The sequence below is a fragment of the Symphalangus syndactylus genome, chromosome 17 (assembly GCF_028878055.3).
Source record: "Symphalangus syndactylus isolate Jambi chromosome 17, NHGRI_mSymSyn1-v2.1_pri, whole genome shotgun sequence".
Taxonomy (NCBI): Eukaryota; Metazoa; Chordata; class Mammalia; order Primates; family Hylobatidae; genus Symphalangus; species Symphalangus syndactylus.
In genome coordinates, this window is record NC_072439.2 from 34,885,977 (window position 1) to 34,908,462 (window position 22,486).

General features: G+C 40.2%; 1 protein-coding gene across 6 annotated transcripts in view; it reads left to right on the forward strand.

Moving 5' to 3' along the window:
• The window catches only part of GTSF1 (gametocyte specific factor 1), a 35,343-nt gene extending 18,174 nt beyond the window's left edge, over positions 1–17,169 (forward strand). For 5 of the 6 annotated variants that reach the window (XM_055248008.1, XM_055248005.2, XM_055248007.1 and 2 more), the window contains 8 exons: positions 1,614–1,658; positions 7,675–7,775; positions 9,544–9,670; positions 10,116–10,199; positions 10,669–10,732; positions 12,412–12,506; positions 13,442–13,478; positions 16,972–17,169. In XM_055248008.1, coding sequence (XP_055103983.1) covers positions 1,643–1,658; positions 7,675–7,775; positions 9,544–9,670; positions 10,116–10,199; positions 10,669–10,732; positions 12,412–12,506; positions 13,442–13,458 — 504 coding nt within the window. In that variant the 5' untranslated portion in view covers positions 1,614–1,642 and the 3' untranslated portion in view covers positions 13,459–13,478; positions 16,972–17,169. Of the gene's footprint in view, positions 1–414; positions 551–1,613; positions 1,659–7,674; positions 7,776–9,543; positions 9,671–10,115; positions 10,200–10,668; positions 10,733–12,411; positions 12,507–13,441; positions 13,479–16,971 lie in introns of those variants that run through there. The other variant, XM_055248006.2, reaches the window with a different exon arrangement.
• Positions 17,170–22,486: the final 5,317 nt, after the last annotated feature.

The window sequence follows — 22,486 nt, forward strand, 5'->3', positions numbered from 1 at the left end:
AAGTATGAAGTAACTATGTATGAGTGAAATATGTCCAAAAAGACGGTGGGGATTTCTTGATCCAAACATAAACATGAAAAATATTTTTAAGACAAATTCACTAATGATTGTCATTAACAAATGGGCTCTGCAGCAAAAAAACTAGGGTTCTAGCTGATCACTTGTATTTCCTATCATAGGTTCCAACGCTGCTTATGTCATAGAATGGGAGGAGGGGTGGTGAGGAGTGCAGAATTGTGTGAGGGGCCAAAGGAGAGCATGCTCTAGAGACAGACAATTTTCAGAAGTTTCGTATGGGGATGGTTTTATATAAATTTAGGTTTTTCCCACAATAATAAATTTATTTTGTCTCGGTGCTCAATAGAAGAGATTTCTAATAGAAGAAGATTCCAACTATGAAACCATTTCTCTTTTAATGTTTCACATTCCTGTTACAGATTTGTTCTCTTGTGACTCTGTTATCCATAATATGGACGGTTCTTGAGTCCTAACATTCAGAGGTTTTCCCTCAGTACATAAAAGGAATGAGTATTAATTGGAGAAGCTTAAGGTATTGCCACTTTAGCACTGAAGACTGGGACGAGAGGAGGTGAAACCCCACTAGAAAAAGGGACAATGTTAGTGTGGCCCTTCCTGATCATGTTTAAGAAAAGTAATGAAAATGGTGAACTAGTGTTTCCAAGCATATTGGAAGGGTTAAGTGTATACTGTCTGTCAAAGACTTCCAGCATTTCCAGGTCCTAGAGAGGAACAAGACTGGTAACCTGCCTATCTGTATTTTTAAGAACCCGAGAGGAAAGCTTTATAATAGAACATTATTTCTGTGTTTATGTATAAGGGGTTGTTTTTTTAAAGACAGGATATCACTCCATTGTCCAGGCCAGAGTGCAATGGCACGAACCTCATAGCTCCTGGGCTCAAGTGATCTTCCTGCCTTTGCCTCCTGAGTAGCTGGGACTACGGGCACGTGCCCCCATGCCTGGCTAAGTTTGTTTTTTTGTTTGTTTGTTTGAGGGGGGCATTATTTTGTTTTTTGTAGAGATGTAGTCTTGCTTTGTTGCCAGGCTACTCTCAAACTCCTGGCTTCAAGTGATCCTCCTGCCTCAGCCTCCCAAAGTGCTAGGATTACACGTGTGAGCAACCACGCCCGGCCCTTATGCGTAAGTTTAAATGACAGTATTCTTGTGGTCTTGACTTGCCCCCTCTAATGTTAAATATTATATTAATATTTATATTATAATCACTATTGTATTAATAGTGTCAAACCCTAATAGATGCTAAGCAGTGACAGGCACTTAAGTAATAGCACTTAAGGTAGACATCTTGTCACCCAAATACAGCTTAAATTTGAACTATAGGAGTCATATTTGGTTTTTCTTAACTATTTGGTAGGCCCTAGAATTTATTCCAAGAATGTGAATTAGGCCATGATGTTAAAATGATTCCAAGAAGAATGCTTTAAAGAGAAGAAAATACTGGGGGGAGTGGGGAGAGTAAGGGTTTCTTATACTGAACTTGGGTAGTTTCAAATCCAGAAGTGACTCCACTTCTTAGGGTTGCCTTTTGGTACATTTTATTTCTGATTTCCTGAATCATACTTTTGTTTTTTCCAGCACTTGGATTCAGCTCCTTCATTTCCAACATGGAAGAAACTTACAGTATGTACTCCTTGTTGCTTTTAGAAAATAAGTTAAATCATTTACATATAGTTTTATATCCGACAAGACTTTTAGCGTGCTGGGAAAAAGTCAGACTTCTCAACTGCTGAGGAGGAAAAGTCTATATGGTATTGCCCAAATTTGAAATAAGATACTTGAAAATTAAGAAAAGAGGTATGAGAAGTCATAAAGCTTTGAAAAGGCCACAGTTAGGACACCTTTGTTAAACTATTAAATGAGTCAGGACTTCACCTTCTTGTATGTATGACACAGGGATAGTAACTTCTACTTTCTATTTTGAGGAGTAATATACTTATATAATAATGTTGATGTACATTAGTTTTTAGGATAAGAAATCTGGGAAGGATTCTTATTTCTCAGGTGATCCAGGAACCTTAGGTGGCCCAAGAAATCAAAGCAGAGCCAGCACCTAGAATCATACAAGCGTAGAACCAAAAGGGACTTGAAAAATCATTTATTACAAGAGAGACAACAGAACCTAAATTAATTAATTTGCCCAAGTTTACATAGTTAGGGACAGAGTCAGAACCAGAGTCTTCTATATTGTTTATAGCTAGTACCCTACATGACACCACAGGCTCTGATTTCTAGGCTTTGACTAAATTTGAGGAATATCTGAGTGTATGCCTGTGGATAAAACTTGTCAACAGTACCTACTTTTTCTTCCTACTTTGCTGTCTTGTTCAGAATCTCATTATAATTAAAAGTTCCAACTAAAGGATATTTCAGTCCCATTCTACCCTCTAGGAAGAGTCCAGTGGAGAGCTAGATCTCCAAAATACAGAAACTACATGGAAATAATCTTTATTAAATATCTAGAACACAGTAGTTCTCAAACTTGTTAACATGCAGCAGAATCACCTGGAAAGCTTGTTGAAACAGATTGCTGGGTCCCACCTGCAGAATTTCTGATTCAAAAGGTCTGGTATTTGAGAATTTGCATTTCTAACAAGTTACCAGGTGATGTTGATCTGAGGACCACGCTTTTGAGAAAAGGGATCCCCTGCCCCTTAATTTTTCTTAAAGTTTTTTTTTTCTTTTTTTTGAAACAGTGTCTTGCTCTGTCACCCAGGCTGGAGTGCAGTGGCGCGATCTCGGCTCATTGCAACCTCCACCTCCCGGGTTCAAGCGATTCTTCTGCCTCAGCCTCCTGAGTAGCTGGGGTTATAGGCACATGCCACCACGCCCAGCTAATTTTTGTATTTTAGTAGAGATGGGGTTTCACCATGTTGGCCAGGCTGGTCTTGAACTCCTGACCTCGTGATCTACCTGCCTTGGCGTCCCAAAGTGCTGGAATTACAGGCGTGAGCCACTGCATCCAGCCTTCTTAAAGTGTTTTTACTTAAGATGTGAAATTCCTGAGCCAGGTGCGGTGGCTCATGCATGTATTCCCAGCTACTCAGGCAGCTGAGGCAGGAGGATCACTTGAGCCTAGAAGTTAGAGATTACAGTGAGCTATGATCACACCACTGCACCCCAGGCTGGGTGACAGAGCAAGACCCTGTCTTTTTTTTGTTTTCTTTTTTTTTTTTTTTTTTTTTTTTGAGAAGGAGTCTCGCTCTGTCACCCAGGATGGAGTGCAACGGTACGATCTCAGCTCACTCCAACCTCTGCCTCCTGGGTTCAAGCGATTCTCCTGCCTCAGCTTCCCGAGTAGCTGGTACTACAGGTGCATGCCACAATGCCTGGCTAATTTTTATATTTTTAGTAGAGATGGGGTTTCGCCATGTTGGCCAGGCTGGTCTTGAACTCCTGGCCTCAAGTGATCCACCCACCTCAGCCTCTCAAAAGTGCTGGGATTACAGGCATGAGCCACTACGCCCGGCCGACCATGTCTCTTAAAAAGAAAAAAAAAAAAGGCTGGGCGCGGTGGCTCATGCCTGTAATCCCAGCACTTTGGGAGGCCAAGGCGGATCACAAGGTCAGAAGATCAAGACCATCCTGCCCAACATAGTGAAACCCCATCTCTACTAAAAATACAAAAATTAGCTGGGCCTGGCGGCACTCACCTGTAGTCCCAGCTACTCGGGAGGCTGAGGCAGGAGAATTGCTTGGACCCAGGAGGTGGAGGTTGCAGTGAACCAAGATCACGCCACTGCACTCCAGCCTGGCAACAGACCAAGACTCCGTCTCAAAAAAAGAAAAAAGAAGAATGTGAAGTCCCTGTATGGTATACATACACTTATTCTTGGAAGCGTACTACTCTCTATTAAATTAGAAAACAGCGTCTCCCCTTTCTGTCTCTTAGTTCTTTGTTACTTTCTTCAGCCACATTTTTTTTTCTTAAATATCACATGGGAGTGTGTTGGAAATGGACAATCTCAGGCCTCATCCCAGACCTACTGAATCAGAATCAGCACTTTAACACAGTCCCTAAGTGATGTAACACCTGGAGAGTAAGTTAAAGTTTGAGAAACACTGCCTTAGACTATATTTTCCCAAATTGACCTGGATTTCCAGCTTAATCTTATAGATTCCTGAACATCTCTGTCTTCTCTCTTTGGACTGTACCTCTTAGCTGATGATACTTTTGTCAGGCCTAGTTCCTTATTTCCATGAAGTTTCCTCCATTTCTCACCATGGGTTCTGGTCCCTACCCAAATCTGAGTAACAGCTGAGTCTGTGCTTTTAGAGGAAGCTTGTCAAATAGACCTACTTTGTTTTCCAAAGTAAGTTATATTCCCAGGAAGCCAGACAAAAATTTGTAGAGCAGTTTGATAGTATTTACTACAACTTTTAATGCACAGACACTTCAATGCAATACTCTTAGGTGTTTATCCAAGGGAAATACTCATACATTGGCCGGGCACGGTGGCTCATGCCTGTAATCCCACCACATTGGGTGGCCGAGGTGGGTAGATCACAGGAGGCTAGGAGTTCGAGACCAGCCTAACCAACATGGCAAAACCTTGTCTCTACTAAAAATACAAAAAATTAGACAGGTGTGCCTGTAATCCCAGCTACTTGGGGGGTGGAGGCACAAGAATCACTTGTACCCAGGAAAGCAGAGGTTGCAATGAGCCAAGATCACACCACTGCACTGTCCAGCCTGGGCAACAGAGCAAGACCCTGTCTCAAAAAAGAAAAGAAATACTCATACATGCAAAAAGAAGAAAACACCAGATTGTTAGTCACAGCATTGTATATAATAGTAAAAACTGGGCCAGGCGCGGTGGCTCACACGTGTAATCCTAGCACTTTGGGAGGCTGAGGCAGGTGGATCACCTGAGGTTGGGAGTTCGAGACCAGCCTGGCCAGTCCGTACTAAAAATACAAAAAAATTAGCCAAGCATGGTGGCGGGCACCTGTAATCCCAGCTACTTGGGAGGCTGAGGCAGGAGAATCGCTTGAACCTGGGAGGCGGAGGTTGCAGTGAGCCGAGATTGTGCCATTGCTCTCCAGCCTGAGCAACAAGAATGAAACTCCGTCTCAAAAAAAAAAAAAAAACCTGGAAACAGTCTAAATGTCCATTAATAAGAAAATCAATTAAAAATTTGATACATCCATATGCAGCAATGAAATATTTCTTATATACACTGACTTGGAAGGAACTCCAAGATACATTAAGTGAAAAGAAAAAAAAGCAAATTGCAAGATAGAAGATAAAGGAAATGGCCGAGTGTGGTGGCTCACACCTGTAATCCCAGCACTTGGGGAGGCCGAGGTGGGCGGATCACCTGAGGTCAGGAGTTCAAGACCAATCTGACCAACATGATGAAACCCCGTCTCTACTAAAAATACAAAAATTAGCTGAGCGTGGTGGCGGACACCTGTAATCCCAGCTACTCAAGAGGCTGAGGCAGGAGAGCTGCATGAACTCAGGTGGTGGAGGTTGCAGTGAGCCAAGATTGTGCCACTGCACTCCAGCCTGGGTGACAGAGTGAGACTCTTGTCTCAAAAAAAAAACAAATACAGGAAATTCTGTCACATGCTATAACATGGATAAACCTTGAGGACCTTAGGCTAAGTGAAATAGGCTAGTCACAAAAAGCAAAAGACTACGATTTCACATATATGATGTATCTAGTCAAACTCTCCAAAACAAAAAGTAGAATGGTGGTTGCCAGGAGCTGGGGGCAGTGGGGAATGGAGAGCTGATGGTTAATGGGTATAGAGTTTCAGTTGAGTAAAACAAACTTTTGGAGACTAGTTGCACAACAACGGGAATATATTAATACTTAACGCTATTGAACTGTATGCTTAAAATTCATTAGCATGGTAAATTTTATTGTGTTTTTAATCACAGTTAAAGATTTTTATCCCAGCTACTCCGGGGACTGAGGCACAAGAATCGCTCAAACCCGGGAGGCGAAGGTTGCAGTGAGCCGAGATCGCGCCAGTTCATTCCAGCCTGGGCAACAGAATAAGACTCTGTCTAAAAAAGAAAAAAAAAAAGATTTTTAAATAAAAAAAAATTTTTTAATCTAGAAAGCCAGGTTAAAGTTGACCTAAAGTGCTGGAGACCAGGAAGTAAAGCATTACAATGAGAAGCTCTCATCAACTCTGACATATGCTACTATATGGGCAGTATAATATATATGAATCGTAAGGTACCATCCAGTCTGTCAGCTGCTGACATGGCCTAACATTTGCTAGTGATGGGAATGGATTAAATGAGGGGAAACTAATAAGAATTTAATCTGTAAATTCTCCCTGGTTGTCCTGAAGCTTCAGAAATATGAAAACATTGCTGGTCAAGAAGAGCCTCGCTGGCATAATAAGCCTGCCTGTCCTTTAAGACTTTTCCTTCCTATTCATTCTGTCCTTCAAGTCACCTTTCTGGCTCATTTGCATCACGATCATGGTTGGCAATTTATTCCATGTTTACCACTCTTCCAGTGAAACTGTCTGTTTCAATTCCCCACTGGCTTCTGATTTTCATAGCAGTCTCCTGGTTTATAAGCTTCTTATCAAATGTGAATTGTTTATCTTATTTCACTTTTATCATTGCCTTCAGGGGTGGCAAGAGCAATTTATTAGGTTGCCTCTTGTCTTCATAATATACCAGAATGTGCTTAACCATTTAATTTCCCTTCCTTAACCAGGCTTGTTAAAATTTGGGGCTCAGCCTAGGCATCTTGTATAGCCTAAGGGTTGTTTTAAATAGCATTTTATAGGTTAGGGGCTTTCTTTCACACAGCAGTTCCATATGTCTGCAGTTGTCTTAACCTCAGGAGGTTCTGTTTTTGCACATTGTTCTATTTTTTTAGCTGGCTAATGTAGTAGTCATAGATTAAAGAATTCTCTATTTTGTTCTCACCTGTGTTCCAAAATATGAAAAGTAAAAACTACCTGTCTGATAACAGTATTGTTTTCATTTGAGAGGTAATTAGAGTAACCAAGATTGGGAACTACTTATAGGAGTAAGTTAAAGGAGACAGATGAAAAAGAAATCTATCCACTAATATTTTTCAAGCTTCCATAAAACATATAACTGATATAGGGCAGTGCTTACCAACTTTTTTCATGTCACAGGACACTAGTAATAGATGAAGATGCTAGTGAAGGGGATTAACTACCCCCAACTTGCCTGTGGAAATGGGGGGTAGGGGATGACTTGAACTAGCCGTGGGCCCCCAGATCAGTGTATTAGCACACTAGCTATCCATTTCAACTTGAGCATACTGGTTGGGAGGCTCTGGGTAGACTAGCTAGAGAATAGGAATAACCCTGAATTAGCACTTTTAGAAAAGGAAAAGAGGATGACATTTTATTTAACTTTTTGTTTTATAATAAGGGTAACTAGCAACGAAAACAATATGTTCAATTCAATATGAAACTAAGACTTCACCCTGAGATTTCTGGTTCTGCTGAACTTACTAAGATTCAGAAATATTTTAAATGTGTAGTCACCCTTTTTTTTAATCCAAGTTTTCTTTAGACTATATTGTTCTATTATTACAGAGGCTCTTGAAAAAATCCAGTGTGCCTGGAATGCTGTAGTTTTACAAGGGCCTGTTATCGTTTTACCTACTGAAATACTTCTCTCTTTCAGCCGACTCCCTGGACCCTGAGAAGCTATTGCAATGCCCCTATGACAAAAACCATCAAATCAGGGCTTGCAGGTTTCCTTATCATCTTATCAAGTGCAGAAAGGTAGGGTCATAATTTGCCCTTTAACACCCTCCTGAGTTCTTTTAAAAGGCCGTGTTTTATAAATATCAAATAATTGTATCATGTTTTAATTGATTGCCAGAATTGTTTTGGGAATCTACCTCTCTTAAATACCAACATTTATAGAAAGGCATTTTGTTCATTCCTTAGGATAAATTTTTTCTTGTTCTGGTTTTCTTCCCATTAACTAGTGACAAAGAACCCTTTATAAACAGCATCTCTAGAGTCTTCTCACCCTTTGTAAAACAGACTCATTTTGGCTAACAATGAGAAATCCCGCCTGTCTTGTAAATTTGGTGTGTTAATCGGCCTAACAACGATTGAGTGCTATGATTCACTTTTTCTGATGATTTTGTTTAGAAATTTTAGAGCTTGAACAGCTAGAAGTTAGCCCAAGAAAAATTATTCCTAAAAATAACTGTATCTCCAAGTTTCAACAACAGACATGTTTTAAAAAATAATAAAGATTTTCTTTCTGGTCACTCTCGTATAGACTTAGCTGATATAAACTACTTTCATGCTACCTTAATTGAGACATTTTGACAATGTTGTTAAGAATTCTGATACAGAAGCCAAAATTCTGCTAGAACTTATTCTTGGAAAACAATTGAGGTATTTAATTCAAACTGCATACAGTTCAGCTTTAACATCCTTTAAAAAGTGCTTGTAAGCCTGGAAACATCATGTATCTTTGTTATTTCTCCAGCTCCTTTTAATCTCGAGAGCAAGGATCCCTTAACATTAAACCTGGACAGTATGGATCAGCAGATACCACTACAACATTGTCCCCTCTAGGCTCTCAAACATTTCCTAAATGGAGCCAAGTGGTAAAAAAGACACTATCATAACTCCACTCTTCTAATGTTCTTGATCTTTGGCCGCAAAACCTTTGTTTTGAATGCCTGATACCACTTATGAAAATGACAGCGATGCCTGCAAGTTTCTCACGCCTATGTATTTTTCCAGCCTTCTCCCTACTTCATATTATTTTTACTTTTCCGAGTTTCATTTATGATATATCTCTTTTTTCCTAATAAATTTCTTAATTGCTGGTATATTTGCCATAGGATATAGGTGATACTAAACCCTTTGTTTTGTTTTAAAATAAGGAACTTGGTCAGCAAAGTAGACTCTCTCATTTGGATTTTTCCTTAGTGAAGTAGCTGAAATAAAGGTCAAATTGTTCAGAGATTCATTTCAGGCATCATTACTTTAAGTAAGCGTCACTGTGTTAATCTGAAAAATTATTGGTTTGCTTCTTCTGCGGCTCCCTTCCAACAGCTATTTTCCAGCACTATTGTGTTGCAATAGCAGGGACACTACTGCAATGCAGACTAAGAGTGTATTTTAGTGTTACTATTCATCCTGAATATCAGCTTTCAAAGACATTCAGAGAGCTCTCTCATTACGGGCTGTGCTGCCTGAATCATGTGACTCTGAGAAATAAACGAGGGAAAGATGTCGTTCAAATACCCAACCCTAAATTCATTGTTTAGCTAACAATATCTGTATTGTCAGTCTCTGCAGTCATAACAAAAAGATTTATGTTTTGATGATTTTGAAGTAATTGTCTATAAAAACAATAAATAATTCCCTCTTAGTTTTTTTACTAGGAGTCTACTTGTTATAGTTAAGCCAGAAGTTTACTGAGGAATTTTAGGGGAGGCATTTGTAGAATAAGGCTTAGCTACTCCCTGTTGACTTTAAGAGATCCAAAGAACTGACAGATCCCTTAATTTTGTTTCCACAGAATCATCCTGATGTTGCAAGCAAATTGGCTACTTGTCCCTTCAATGCTCGCCACCAGGTTCCTCGAGCTGAAATTAGTCATCATATCTCAAGCTGTGATGACAGAAGCTGTATTGAGCAAGATATTGGTAAGACTCACCATCTAAAATATTTCAGTACTGGAGGGTAGCTCCTTCAGATTTGTATTATGCTAGATTGTCAGCTTGATTTTTGGCTTTCAGTGTTTCAGAAGAACAATACTTTTCCACCTTTGAGATTTGTATCATGGCAGCAATAGGTTGTCAGATTGTACATGTCATACTGTTTTCTCTCCTGAACAGCCTGGTTCATTTTACTAATAATTCATCTAAAAATAAATCTTTTATTGCCGTAAATATGGTAAACATTTTTGTTTCTGCTTTTCTTTCTTCTGTCAGCAAAGAGATAAGATCCCTCTTTTAGCTTTTATACTATCCATTTTTCAGAAATAAAGACCCAACAGGCTACCCTTGCAACCTTTTAAGCTACTAGCCCCTTTGAACACAATAACTTGGCAATATCCCCCTCTTATGTCCAATCTTTATTGTCTTGCAGTCAACCAAACCAGGAGCCTTAGACAAGAGACTCTGGCTGAGAGCACTTGGCAGTGCCCTCCTTGCGATGAAGACTGGGATAAAGGTGAGCCGCCTCTACATTTTTTTCTTCACAATATCTAAATCTCAAGTCATTTGCTGAAGACAGAAGGAAGATTTTCATTTTTTATGAACATACCATGTTGTTCAGAATGCCTTATTATTTTTATTGGGCCCCAAAACGAGCACATTTGTATCGCTGTGCAGACACGTGGAACAGCCAATCCCTCTTGATTGGAAAAAGCACTTCTTTACATCTGTTTTTTTCGATAAATTGTGTTGTACCATCTGTGTTTGATTGTTACTAGGCATGTTTATTATTATTTATGTTGCTTGTGTTTATATTCTTCAATTAAATTCTCACTACCGTGTCACTTAGGCAGGATACTTGATCAATTTTTACTTGCTTCTGCAAAACTTAGGTGTATTATTTCCCATCTTATAAATTCAACCAACATGAACTGCTGGTGTCTTATCTAGTAGTACCATAAACTATGGTTTGCTTCCTTTGACAGATTTGTGGGAGCAGACCAGCACCCCATTTGTCTGGGGCACAACTCACTACTCTGACAACAACAGGTAAATGAAATAGTCTCATCCCAGCATTGCCTCCCAAAACCAGAGTGTTCTGTTACCAAGAAAAGCCACCAGAGCATGAATTGACCACTTTCTTTAATGATGTTCCTTGGTGGTAGTTTAGTGTAGATATTGTTTTAGCATTTTTTCATATTTATTCCTTGATTCATAAAGGTCATCTGCTTTGTGCCAATCATTAGGGATACAAAAATACATTATCGTTTAGCAAGGGAAACAGTGGCCCCAGATTTTCATGTGTCTTAGTTATGTTTTTTGCTAGGTTTACATTATTTTAATGCTTTGAAAAAATTCTCCCACTATACCACTTGGATCATTTTTACTTTAGGTAACTAATGTGTACGGAAAAAGTAGTCTTAAAAATTCTTTATTTGAGATTGGAAAATCCAGAGTACCTATTAGGAAAGAATATGCATCTCTTCTTCCCACTGATTTTGTATCTAATTTATTTTTTTAGAGACAGGGACTCTGTCGACCAGGCTGGAGTGTAATGGCATGATCATGGCTCACTGCAGGCTCTGCCTCCTGGGTTCAAGCGATCCCCCTGGACCTCTCAAATAGCAAGAACTACAGGGATCCACCACCACACCTAGCTAATTCTTTATTTTTAGTAGAGACAAGGTCTCAGTATGTTGCCCAGGCTGGTCTCAAACTCCTGGCCTGAAGTGATCCTCCCCCCTCTGCCTCCCAAAGTGTTGGGATTACAAGCCTGAGCCATCATGCTCAGCTAATTGAAAACTAGAAGATTTCTGGCCAGGCACAGAGTAGCTCATACCTGGAGGCCAAGGTGGGAGGATCACTGAGGCCAGGAGTTCAACATCAACATGAGCAACACAGTAAGATCCTGTCTCTAAAAAAAAATTTTTTAAAACAAAATAAGCTGGACATGGTGGTGGATGCTTAATAGTCTCAGCTACTTGGGAGGCTGAGACCAGAAGATCACTTAAGCCCAGGAGGTCGAGGCTGCAGTGAGCCATGATCATGCCACTGCACTCCAGCCTGGGTGACAGAAAGAGTCCTTGTCCAAAATAAAATAAAAATGAATGAAACTGTTTCTCATTAACACCAATACTCAAACCTTGGAAGATCAAGTTTCAAACCCAAATGAGAATATTTCTGGTTTAGGAAATGAAGGAATAAGATGCTAGACCACTTTTTTCCCCAAACAGAATGCTTATCAAATTTTTACTTTTTAACTACTGAGGTCAGTAAATAATTTTAAGTGTATACTATTTTATGTGCACTAAGATAGAAAAACTTAAAATGAATTCCATTGGCTACAACTTTTAATTTTACCTCAGTTGAAGATTTGCTGCTTTTGTTTTGGTTGCCTTAGCACTTTATTTTATCTCTTATGTTTATTGAGTGAGTTGATGAGCCTGTCATACAGCTGAACAGTAGATGGCATTGCTGTTTATCTCAATTTCTAGAAAATGAAAATGGTTAGACCCATCTTAATGCCTGTATAGAACAGGGAGCTTTCCAGAGAAGTAAGTGGTAATCATTCTAATTGCCAGAACGTTTTGATGGAAATGTGTTTACATTTCAGATGAATGTAGGTTGTTGTTTTTCCCCAAATTACAAAAAACACATTTTGATTATCTTGCGTGTGCCTGCTTGAATGATACTGATCTGTCGACGTAGCCAAATTCATCTTTTTGCAGCCCTGCAAGCAACATAGTTACGGAACATAAGAATAACCTGGCTTCAGGCATGCGAGTTCCCAAATCTCTGCCGTATGTTCTGCCGTGGAAAAACAGTAAGTGAAGTAGAGGCAAAATAGTTTTACTCTTTTCATTGTGCTAAATACAGTTGATCTTGATTATTCAGATGTGTTCAGTCTGAACACCTTGCACTTCATGACCCTTAAAGTGAGTGCCTCCTTAAATGTTATGCCCTAAGCACCTTACTCAGTTCACCCTACTGACTCTGGTTAGGAGCAAGAAATTATGAACAGGAAAGTATAAGATCACAGAAGCCAAAAGAATATTTTCAAAGTGGGGTGACCACTGACATCAAATACCACGAGAAAGTTTGGGAGCCAATATAAAGGTTGATGATTCGGGCTCGGAGGAAGTCATCCCTGATTTCTTTCAAGGCATAATATCAGTAGGGAATTGGGATCAGAAATTGGATTGTGAGGGCCTAAAAGGAAATGAGTAGAGAGAAAATGAAAGTCATAAGTCATAAGAACCAGCATAAAGAATGGTATTCAGATGTCCTCCCCAGACTTCAGAGGTCATGCTGGGTAAACAAGTACTAAATTTGTATCATATTACCATCATAATGAAATTTCCACATAGGGAACACCCAAGATACTGTCATTTTTACTTAATACAAACTTTCTTTTCTAATGTTGCCCCTAGATTCAGATTCTCTTGATTTCAGTCTGTGCTACTGTTTGAGCTAATTTTTAGGTGGCTAGAGGATTCACTTTAAAACATTTCTCCCTGGATACTTGCATTTCCCAAAAAATGAAGTCACCAAATTATATGTCAAAAGGCTTGATAGGTAAAGGTCTATTTTCTTTTCCTATGCTCTTGAATGAAATCTGATTACTAATATTAAATTCTTCTACTTTTATATTATAATTCAGTATACGCAGGAATAAGTCATTTGTATTTAGTAAGAATAGGAGATGAAGTGAATTTCAATTGACATGGTGTATTTATTTTGAAATATTTCTACTTGTAGATGGAAATGCACAGTAACTGAATACCTATCTCATCAAGTAAGTGTTTCAGTTTTATTTCACTGTCTTTTCAGATGGTAGCAAGATTTAACTGGACATAAAGCAATTTGGGTCCAGTTTTCTTTCAGATTATGATACCAAATTAAAGCTTTGTGTGTGCATGTGTTTTTTAAGTATATAGCCTCTGTTATGGCTTTACACTCTAATGAATAGGCATTTACTGGTTAAATTAGAATTCTGTTAACATGCCAAGTTGTTTTCTCTAACATTAGTACACATTGCCTTTTTTTTTTTAATCAAAGTTGCATTCTAGATCTATCATGCCTCTTTTAATGGACTGAGATTAATCAGACAGCTGTGCCTCACTGCTCTGCAATTCATTCCCTGTGCAGTACAGTTTAATACTCATCAAAAAATTCATACTCTTTTTAATGAGCACTTAAAAGTTTTGGGTTTCTGGCCAGGTGCAGTGGCTCATGCCTGTAATCTCAGCACGGGGAGACCAAGGCGGGCAGACCACTTGAGGTCAGGAGTTTGAGACCAGCCTGGCCAACATGGTGAAACCCTGTCTCTACTAAAAATACAAAAATTAGCTGGGCGTGGTGGTGCACACCTGTAATCCCAGCAACTCAGGAGGCTGAGGCAGGAGAATCGCCTGAACTGGGAGGCAGAGGTTGCAGTGAGCTGAGATCATGCCACTGCACTCCAGTCTGGGCCACAGAGTAAGATTATATCTCAAAAATAAAATAAAATAGCCAGGTGCGGTGGCTCACACTTGTAATCCCAGCACTTTGGGAGGCCGAGGCAGGCGGATCACGAGGTCAGCAGATCGAGACCACGGTGAAACCCCGTCTCTACTAAAAATACAAACAAAAATTAGCCGGGCGTGGTGGCGGGCGCCTGTAGTCCCAGCTACTCGGAGAGGCTGAGGCAGGAGAATGGCAGGAACCCGGGAGGCGGAGCTTGCAGCGAGCCGAGATGGCGCCACTGCACTCCAGCCTGGGAGACAGAGCAAGACTCCGTCTCAAAAAAAATAAATAAAAATAAAAATAAATAAAATAAAATAAAATTTAAAAAATAAAAGTTTTGGGTTTCTAAGAGTTTTACACTGTCGATCTTATCTGAGTATTTGATTTAGCAGAACCTCACAAAATCTATGTGAAGAGACCAAAATCTCTCTCACTTTTCACAGATGAAGCCTTTCCTTTAGGTTACCCTATGTGCCTGTGGCAGAGCCAAGTTTGATCCTTCAAATGTCGTCTTGGCTGAGGTTGCCCAGACACATTGTTTCTGGCAAAGGGAATGTTATAAAGGCTGAGAATGGGATTATATCCCAACTGTTTTGCAGTTAGTAGGCCCTCAGTGAATATTTATTGAATTAATGAATAATTGGCCTCTTGCATTCCAGTCTGCTCACTCTCTCTGAACAGTGAAGCAGATAAATCTGTGAGTTAGTTTCATTTTGTAGTAAAACTGATGTATCTTCTGGTAAGAAGCAGAAAAGAGATGCTAAAAGTTAACATCCCTTAGCTATAGACAATAATACTTATCAGTTGCTTCTAGGTACCAGCCATTTTTCCTAGTAGATTCTGACATCAAATTGTTAAATACATTTGAAAGCCAGAAAATGGGATTTGGTCCCAGAAGGAAAAGAGATACACCAGCACTGGGGTACATCAGGAAAGCATACATTGAGTATGGTAGTATGCACCTATCATCCCAGCTACTTGAGAGGCTGAGACAGGAGGATCACTTGAGCCCAGGAGATCAAGGATATAGTGTACCATGACTGTGCCTGTGAATAGCCACTGTACTCTAGCCTCAGCAACATAGTGAGACCTTGTGTCTTTTTTTTTTTTTTTTTTTTATTTTATTATTTTATTTTTTTATTAAACTTCAGGGTTTTAGGGTACATGTGCACAATGTGCAGGTTTGTTACATATGTATCCATGTGCCATGTTGATTTCCTGCACCCATTAACTCGTCATTTAGCATTAGGTGTATCTCCTAATGCTGTCCCTCCCCCCTCCCCCCACCCCACAACAGTCCCCGGAGCGTGATGTTCCCCTTCCTGTGTCCATGAGTTCTCATTGTTAAAGCGGGGAGGGCTGGGCACAGTGGCTCGCACCTGTAATCCCAACACTTTGGGAGACCAAGGCAGGGGGATTGCTTGAGCCCAGGAGTTTAAGACCAGCCTAGGCAACATAGTGAGACCTGTCTCTAAAAAAAGGGGTTGAAAGAGAAGCATATGTTGAACAGACCTGGATAAATGGTGAATTTTGAGTTCCTATCTGATATGCTATACAAGGTGTCTGACGATCAAACAATATGAATAGCTGTCTAGTAAAAATGGCTACTCTAAGATGAAAATCTAGGAGAAATTTCTGTGTCTATAACTTAAGACCAGACCTTTCTCTCCTTTGGGATTTAACTCTTTGTGGTTAAACTCCTTACACACTAAAAATTTATTTTTCTGTGTAACTCCTGAGGAATCAGAAAAATAATTTGGTTAGATAAGAATCCTTAAGCAGCCACAGACAGTATCCTCTTAATAAAAATGAAGTTTTTGGGTTTTTGTTTGTTTGTTTGTTTTTGTTTCTGAGATGGAGTCTGGCTCCTGTCACACAGGCTGGAGTGCAGTGGCGCAATTTCGGCTCACTGCAACCTCCACCTCCCGGGTTCAAGCGATTCTCCTTCCTCAGCCTCTCAAATAGCTGGGATTACAGGCGTGTGCCAACACGCCCAGCTAATTTTTGTATTTTTAGTAGAGATGGTGTTTCACCATGTTGGCCAGGCCAGTCTTGAACTCCTGACCTCAGGTGTTCCACCCGCCTTGGCCTCCAAATAGCTAGGATTACAGGCAGGAGCCACCGCGCCCGGCCATTAAGTATTATTTTCAATGCCTGTTGTTGCAGAATTCTCTAGTTTCTTTGAAAGGATACAAAAGAAATAAAAGATATGACTATGCCCTTAAGGAACTTAAGTGTGGGTGAAATGTTTTTGAATATACATACATGACAAGGGTTTGTTCACTTAGCATTTAATGTGTTTTATCCTATTTATGTTTTTATCAACAACTCCACTTTTTACTAGACAAGTACCTCAGAAGCAGGTAGTATCGTACCAATTCTTGTCCCCTAATGTACATTGTAAAAGCTCAAAAACTATTTTTGAACTAATGAGTAAATACAGTATGTGAGAAAAAGATCAAGATAATTGGAGTTAATCCAGAATTGTCTGAATGAATCAATTTCCTGATATTCTCCTCACTTGTAAAACTCTTGACACAGGAGTGTACATTGATTTCTGTATAGAATGTTTTTAATTCAATTAACAAGTTTCTCCGTGCTCAATGGTAGTAAAGAGTTAAAGATCAGAAGGTACTTGGTGTTTTGCCATCAACAACAGCAGATTCCTCCAGCAGAACAAGATAATTTAATTGGGTTATAGTTGTGTGGCCCATTGTCAGATGTAGTTGGTGCTTTTTTCATTGAAAAAAACTAAGAACTTTTTTTTCTCCATTTACTTGCAGACGCCAGACCCTAGAAGACTCTTGCTTCTTCCTTCTACCAGTGGGTTCTCATTTTCCTCCTAATCTAATTATAGAATGATAAACTCTTTGTGACTTTCCAAACTGACAAGCACACTTTTTTCCTCCCCCCTTGAATCCTCATTTGATGCAAGAACCCTCATACTCAGAAGCTTCCAAATAAACCTTTGATATAGATTGCTTAATAGTTTGGTCAAGTACCTGCAGCCCCAAGATCGGAGATGATGTCCAATTCCACATTAATGAACCATAATGATTTAAAGTTTTCTTAAAGGATCTAACTGAAATAGACAGGTAACTTAGGTTAGAAAAGGTAACTGTGTAGATCGTATAAATCTTTCGCCTTTTACTAGATCGTAGAAAAGGTAACTGTGTATTTGTGTTCTCTGACACACATGGACCAAATTCCTTTTAGTGTTTGTAGCAATGGACTTTTTCTGATCAGTGCATCTGTTTATCCATTCTCTAAGATATAGATAACATTTATATAGCAAAATACTCCATTCTTATTTATAGTCTTTAGGACATCTTACTGCCTGTTTCCAACCTAGGGTAGTTTTATTTATCTCTCCACATTCCAGCTAGAAATTGTGCTAGCGGTCAATCTAAGCGTGGATTATGTAGGAATTAAGATTGGAATGGAGGGGAGGAAGTTTACCTGTGGAGAAGAGATGGGCTTTCCACCTGTGTGTGAAATTTGATTAAGCGTCAGAGTTTAAATGTGTAAAGGCCCTGCTGACTGCCCTGGGATACGTGTGTAACGACTTAGATTTCTCAAACACCCGAAGCTCTGGCTATCCTAGCATCTTGTGGATCCTTATAAGAAGACTTTATAATCTCCCCAGACCAGTTTTTTGTTTGTTTGGATTATTTTCGGGTTTCGTTTTGTTTTTGTTTTTGAGATGGAGTTTCACTCTTGTTCCTAAGGCTGGAGTGCAATGGCGCGATCTTGGCCCTCTGCAACCTCTGCCTCCCAGGTTCAAGAGGTTCTCCTACCTCAGCCTCCTGAGTAGCTGAGATTACAGGCATGCGACACCACGCCCGGCTGATTTTGTATTTTTAGTAGAGGCGGGGTTTCTGCATGTTGGTCAGGCTGGTCTTGAACTCCCGAACTCAGGTGATCCTCCTACCTTGGCCTCCCAAAGTTCTGGGATTACAGGCATGAGCCACTGTGCCCGGCTTGTTTGGTTTTTATCAGGTTAGGTTTGGTTTTAAAAGTGTCTAGCTTGGTGGGGAGGCATTTGGGATCTGGTATAGATAGGGACTTGGATGAAGAATACTGACAAACATTTCCAAAAAAAATCTCTCTAGTATGGTTTGAAGATGACAGATAAAAAGGGGGAGTGGACTCCTGTGGAATACCTCCTTCCAAGAGTTTTTCACCAAACAGGATTCTCCCCCTAATGAAGCAGAGCTGTTCATTTAGCTCCAGTCTTTAAAAACAGGTTCAAAATAAGACCCAGCACAATAGTATTTCTGCTTCCAGCTATGTGATCTTAATAAGTAGGCTATTTCTCCTGGAAAAGGTAGTATATTAAGGAGGAAAAAATACACCTATATGTCCCCTAATTCCGGTCATCATTTATGTTTGTATATCAGTACCTCACAACAACTTTATTTGAAAGAAGCCATATTACAGAAAAATACAAAACACTTTTTGATTTTATTTATTTTCGTGATGACAAAACAAAACTGTCTATAGTACACTTAGAAACTAGAACTACCTAGTTTAGGAAAAACAAGTAATGTGAGTTTCATTGCAAAGAGCTACTCAAATACAAGTCAACAAAGGAATTAAACAAATTAATTTATTCATGGGGCTCAGTGTCTTATGCCTGTAATCCCAGCACTTTGGGAGGCCGAGGCGGGCGGATCACTTGAGGCCAGGAGTTTGAGACCAGCCTGGCACATAATGAAACCCGATCTCTACTAAAAATGGCAAAAAGTTAGCCAGCCATGAGGGTGCATGCCTGTGGTCCCAGCTACTTAGGAGGCTGAGGCACGAGCATCGCTTGAACCCAGGAGCTGGAGGTTGCAGTGAACCAAGATCGCATCGCTGCACTCCAGCCTGGGCAACAGAGCGAGATTCTGTCTCAAAAAAGGAGGCCGGGCGCGGTGGCTCACGCTTGTAATCCCAGCACTTTGGGAGGCCGAGGCGGGTGGATCACGAGGTCAGGAGATCGAGACCACAGTGAAACCCCGTCTCTACTAAAAATACAAAAAATTAGCCGGGTGTGGTGGCGGGCGCCTGTAGTCCCAGCTACTCGGAGAGGCTGAGGCAGGAGAATGGCGTGAACCCGGGAGGCGGAGCTTGCAGTGAGCCGAGATCGCGCCACTGCACTCCAGCCTGGGCGACAGAGCGAGACTCCGTCTCAAAAAAAAAAAAAGGAAAAAAAAAATAGTTACTTTGTGCTTCTTAAATATTTAAAGGGTCAAGGTAAGCTAACATCTATCATTCATGAAAAATATTTTGTTATTTTAGGAGGACATCTCTTTGCTCATGACTACTAGGACATAATCACAAAACATCTGACCTTTTGGAGTGTGAGTGGCACTCACTACAGGAGAATGCCTGCCTGTGTTGATTTTGTTAGCTCACAAAATAGTTCTGTTTCTTTTTTTTTTTTCTTTTTGAGAGGGAGTCTTGCTCTGTCTCCAGGCTGGAGTGTAGTGGCACGATCTCGGCTCACTGCAACCTCCAACTCCCTAGTTCAAGCGATTCTCCTGCCTCAGCCTCCCGAGTAGCTGGGACTACAGGCACATGCTACCATACTTGGCTAATTTGTGTATTTTTAGTAGAGACAGGATTTCACCATGTTGGCCAGGATGGTCTCGATCTCCCAACCTCATGATCCACCCACCTCGGCCTCCCAAAGTGCTGAGATTACAGGATTGAGCCACCGCGCCCAGCCAGTTCTGTTTCTTTAGTAAACTAATGATTAAAGCCACCAAATTGGTCACAAGCTTTTAAGGCCTAGGATTCACTAGTCTAGATTTAGTTGGCTGGAAATTTTTGGAGATTCCCAAAAACTAGTAAAAAGAAACAGTTCTTAGGCCAGACGCAGTGGCTCATACCTGTAATCCCAGCACTTTGGGAGGCCAAGGCGGGTGGATCACTTGAGGTCAGGAGTTCGAGACCAGCCTGGCCAACATGGCAAAACCCCGTCTATACTAAAACTACAAAACAATTAGCCAAGTGTGGTGGCGGGCGCCTGTAATCCCAGCTACTTGGGAGGCTGAGGAAGTAGAATCGCTTGAACCCAGGAGGCAGAGATTGCAATGAGCCTAGATCATGCCACTGCACTCCAGCCTGGGCGACAGAGTGAGACTCCCATCTAAAAAAAAAAGAAAAAAAAAAGAAATGGTTCTTGGGAGGGAAAGCTTGCTCATCTTTGGGACCTTCCTTTTCAGAGGATACCCTTCCTTTGGAATGTGAACAATGGAAGGTAAACAGTTGAATATTCTGCCTCAGTTTCAGCTAAAGTCAAGTGTTATGGTTAAAGGTTAAATGCAGAGGTATTTCAAAATCTTAGCCCAGAGAGATCTAAGCTTTGAGTCCTGCATTTTAGTCTCCTCCAGGGTTTCCACACTCTACCCAAGGAGAAGATTTGCTTTTTGGAAGATTGCCTTTCTCCATAGGGGTTCTACAAGTGCCATTGTGATTTGCAAATGCTCTCACCAGGAAAAAACAAATGTAGGTGATAAATGATCCTTAGCTCTCCTGGTAGTTGTACCTGAGCTAAACAAGGAGAGTATTTGGACTTAATTTCAAATAATGCCCTTTCGTTGGTGAGACAGAACAGTAGCTGCTTGTGTTTGTCTCTCAGACAAAATGTACAGTATATACTATACTGGCATTCTTGTATTCCTTTAGTTGTACTTTTCACAATTCATATTAAACTCCAAAATAGGCAAAAACTGAGGAGATAACATTATACTTATTTTTACCATTTTTAAAGAAGCAAGTTGTAAAAATTAAAGGAATTTATGTACTGTATTTTAAATGATTAAAACTGGACTGGCCTTAGAAAGAAGAGACATCTAAGAAAATACACATTTTCATGTGCCAGTTCAATGGTAGAATAAGGAAAAACTACCGAAATTTCATGCAAAAATACTGTAACAACTGCTTATTCTTTTGACCACTGTCTTCCTGATACTGTTAAGGTTCAGAATATATTTACATCCTACTTTACAGTGTTGGCCTCTTCAGAGATCACTGAAAACACACTAACCTGTTACCTCATACTACCCCTCAGCTGACTTTCCATTCCAGCCACACTAAGGTCTGATAAATGCAAACCTGTGTATGAACAGGGCATTTGCCTTTTACACAGCAATTCACTGCCTGATCCAACTCATTTAACTCATAAACTTGTTAACAGGTCAGACAAAAATGAAATATAGGATTGTTTGTAGCTAGGAAGAACAGCATCCTAAACAGTAACCCAAAGAACAGCTATTTGGTCAACAGATTTGCATTTGTATTTACCTTAAAGACTGATTTATATGAAACTAAAATAGTGTAAGAGACTTTGAGGAAACCTGTAGAAGACAAGTTTAGTTGTTTTATATATGTAAGGAGGAAATCAGGTTTATTGAAAACCACTGCTTATGAACCCAACCATGCCTCTTAATTTTTATTAAAATACTTGTCACTGAAATAAAGTTAAGTTTTTTCAAGTTTGTCTGTTTCAGTTCTATTGCCTCAGACCAGCATCCTGAATCCCCTTGACCCCCGTCCCTATTGTTCCACTGTCTCTGCTTTACCAATTCCCAAGTTAAGTGAAGCCCACCATGTTTTACTCTATTCCTTCTAGGTTATCAAGCATAGTTACAGAAAGTCGTATGTTTTCATTGGACAGGGTCCGGGGCTTAGATTTAGCTCCTTGTGTTGGTTTTCTCTAGAGTAGATCTTTATAGTAGAGATGCAAATTGAAAGGAATTGAAAGTCTTGTTCTTCAAATTAAAAGCTCCACTGAGATAACCTTTTGTTGAACTGCAGATTTCGACAAAGGAGTCTGTTTTAGCTTTATAAAACCCTGCAAAAATAAGCATTCACATGGTTCCCACTAGGTATGTAAATTTGATATCCACCTATTGTATCCCATATAGAGCTGAAAGGGGCTGGGCATGGTGGCTCATGCCTGTAATCCCAGCCTTTGGGAGTCTGAGGCAGGTGGATCACTTGAGGTTAGGAGTTTGAGACCAGCTTGGCCCACATGGCGAAACCCTGTCTCTACTAAAAATACAAAAATTAGCCGTGGTGGTGCACGCCTGTAATCCCAGCTACTCGGAAGGCTGAGGCAGGAGAATTGCTGAAACCCAGGAGTTGAAGATTACAGTGAGCCGAGATCGCACCACTGCACTCCAGCCTGGGTGACAGAGCCAGACTCCGTCTCAAAAAAAAAAAAAAAAAAAAAACTGAAAGGGAGCTCAGAGAGTACCTGATCCAAAGCTTCATCTTACACATGAAGAAACAGGCCCTATACAAGTG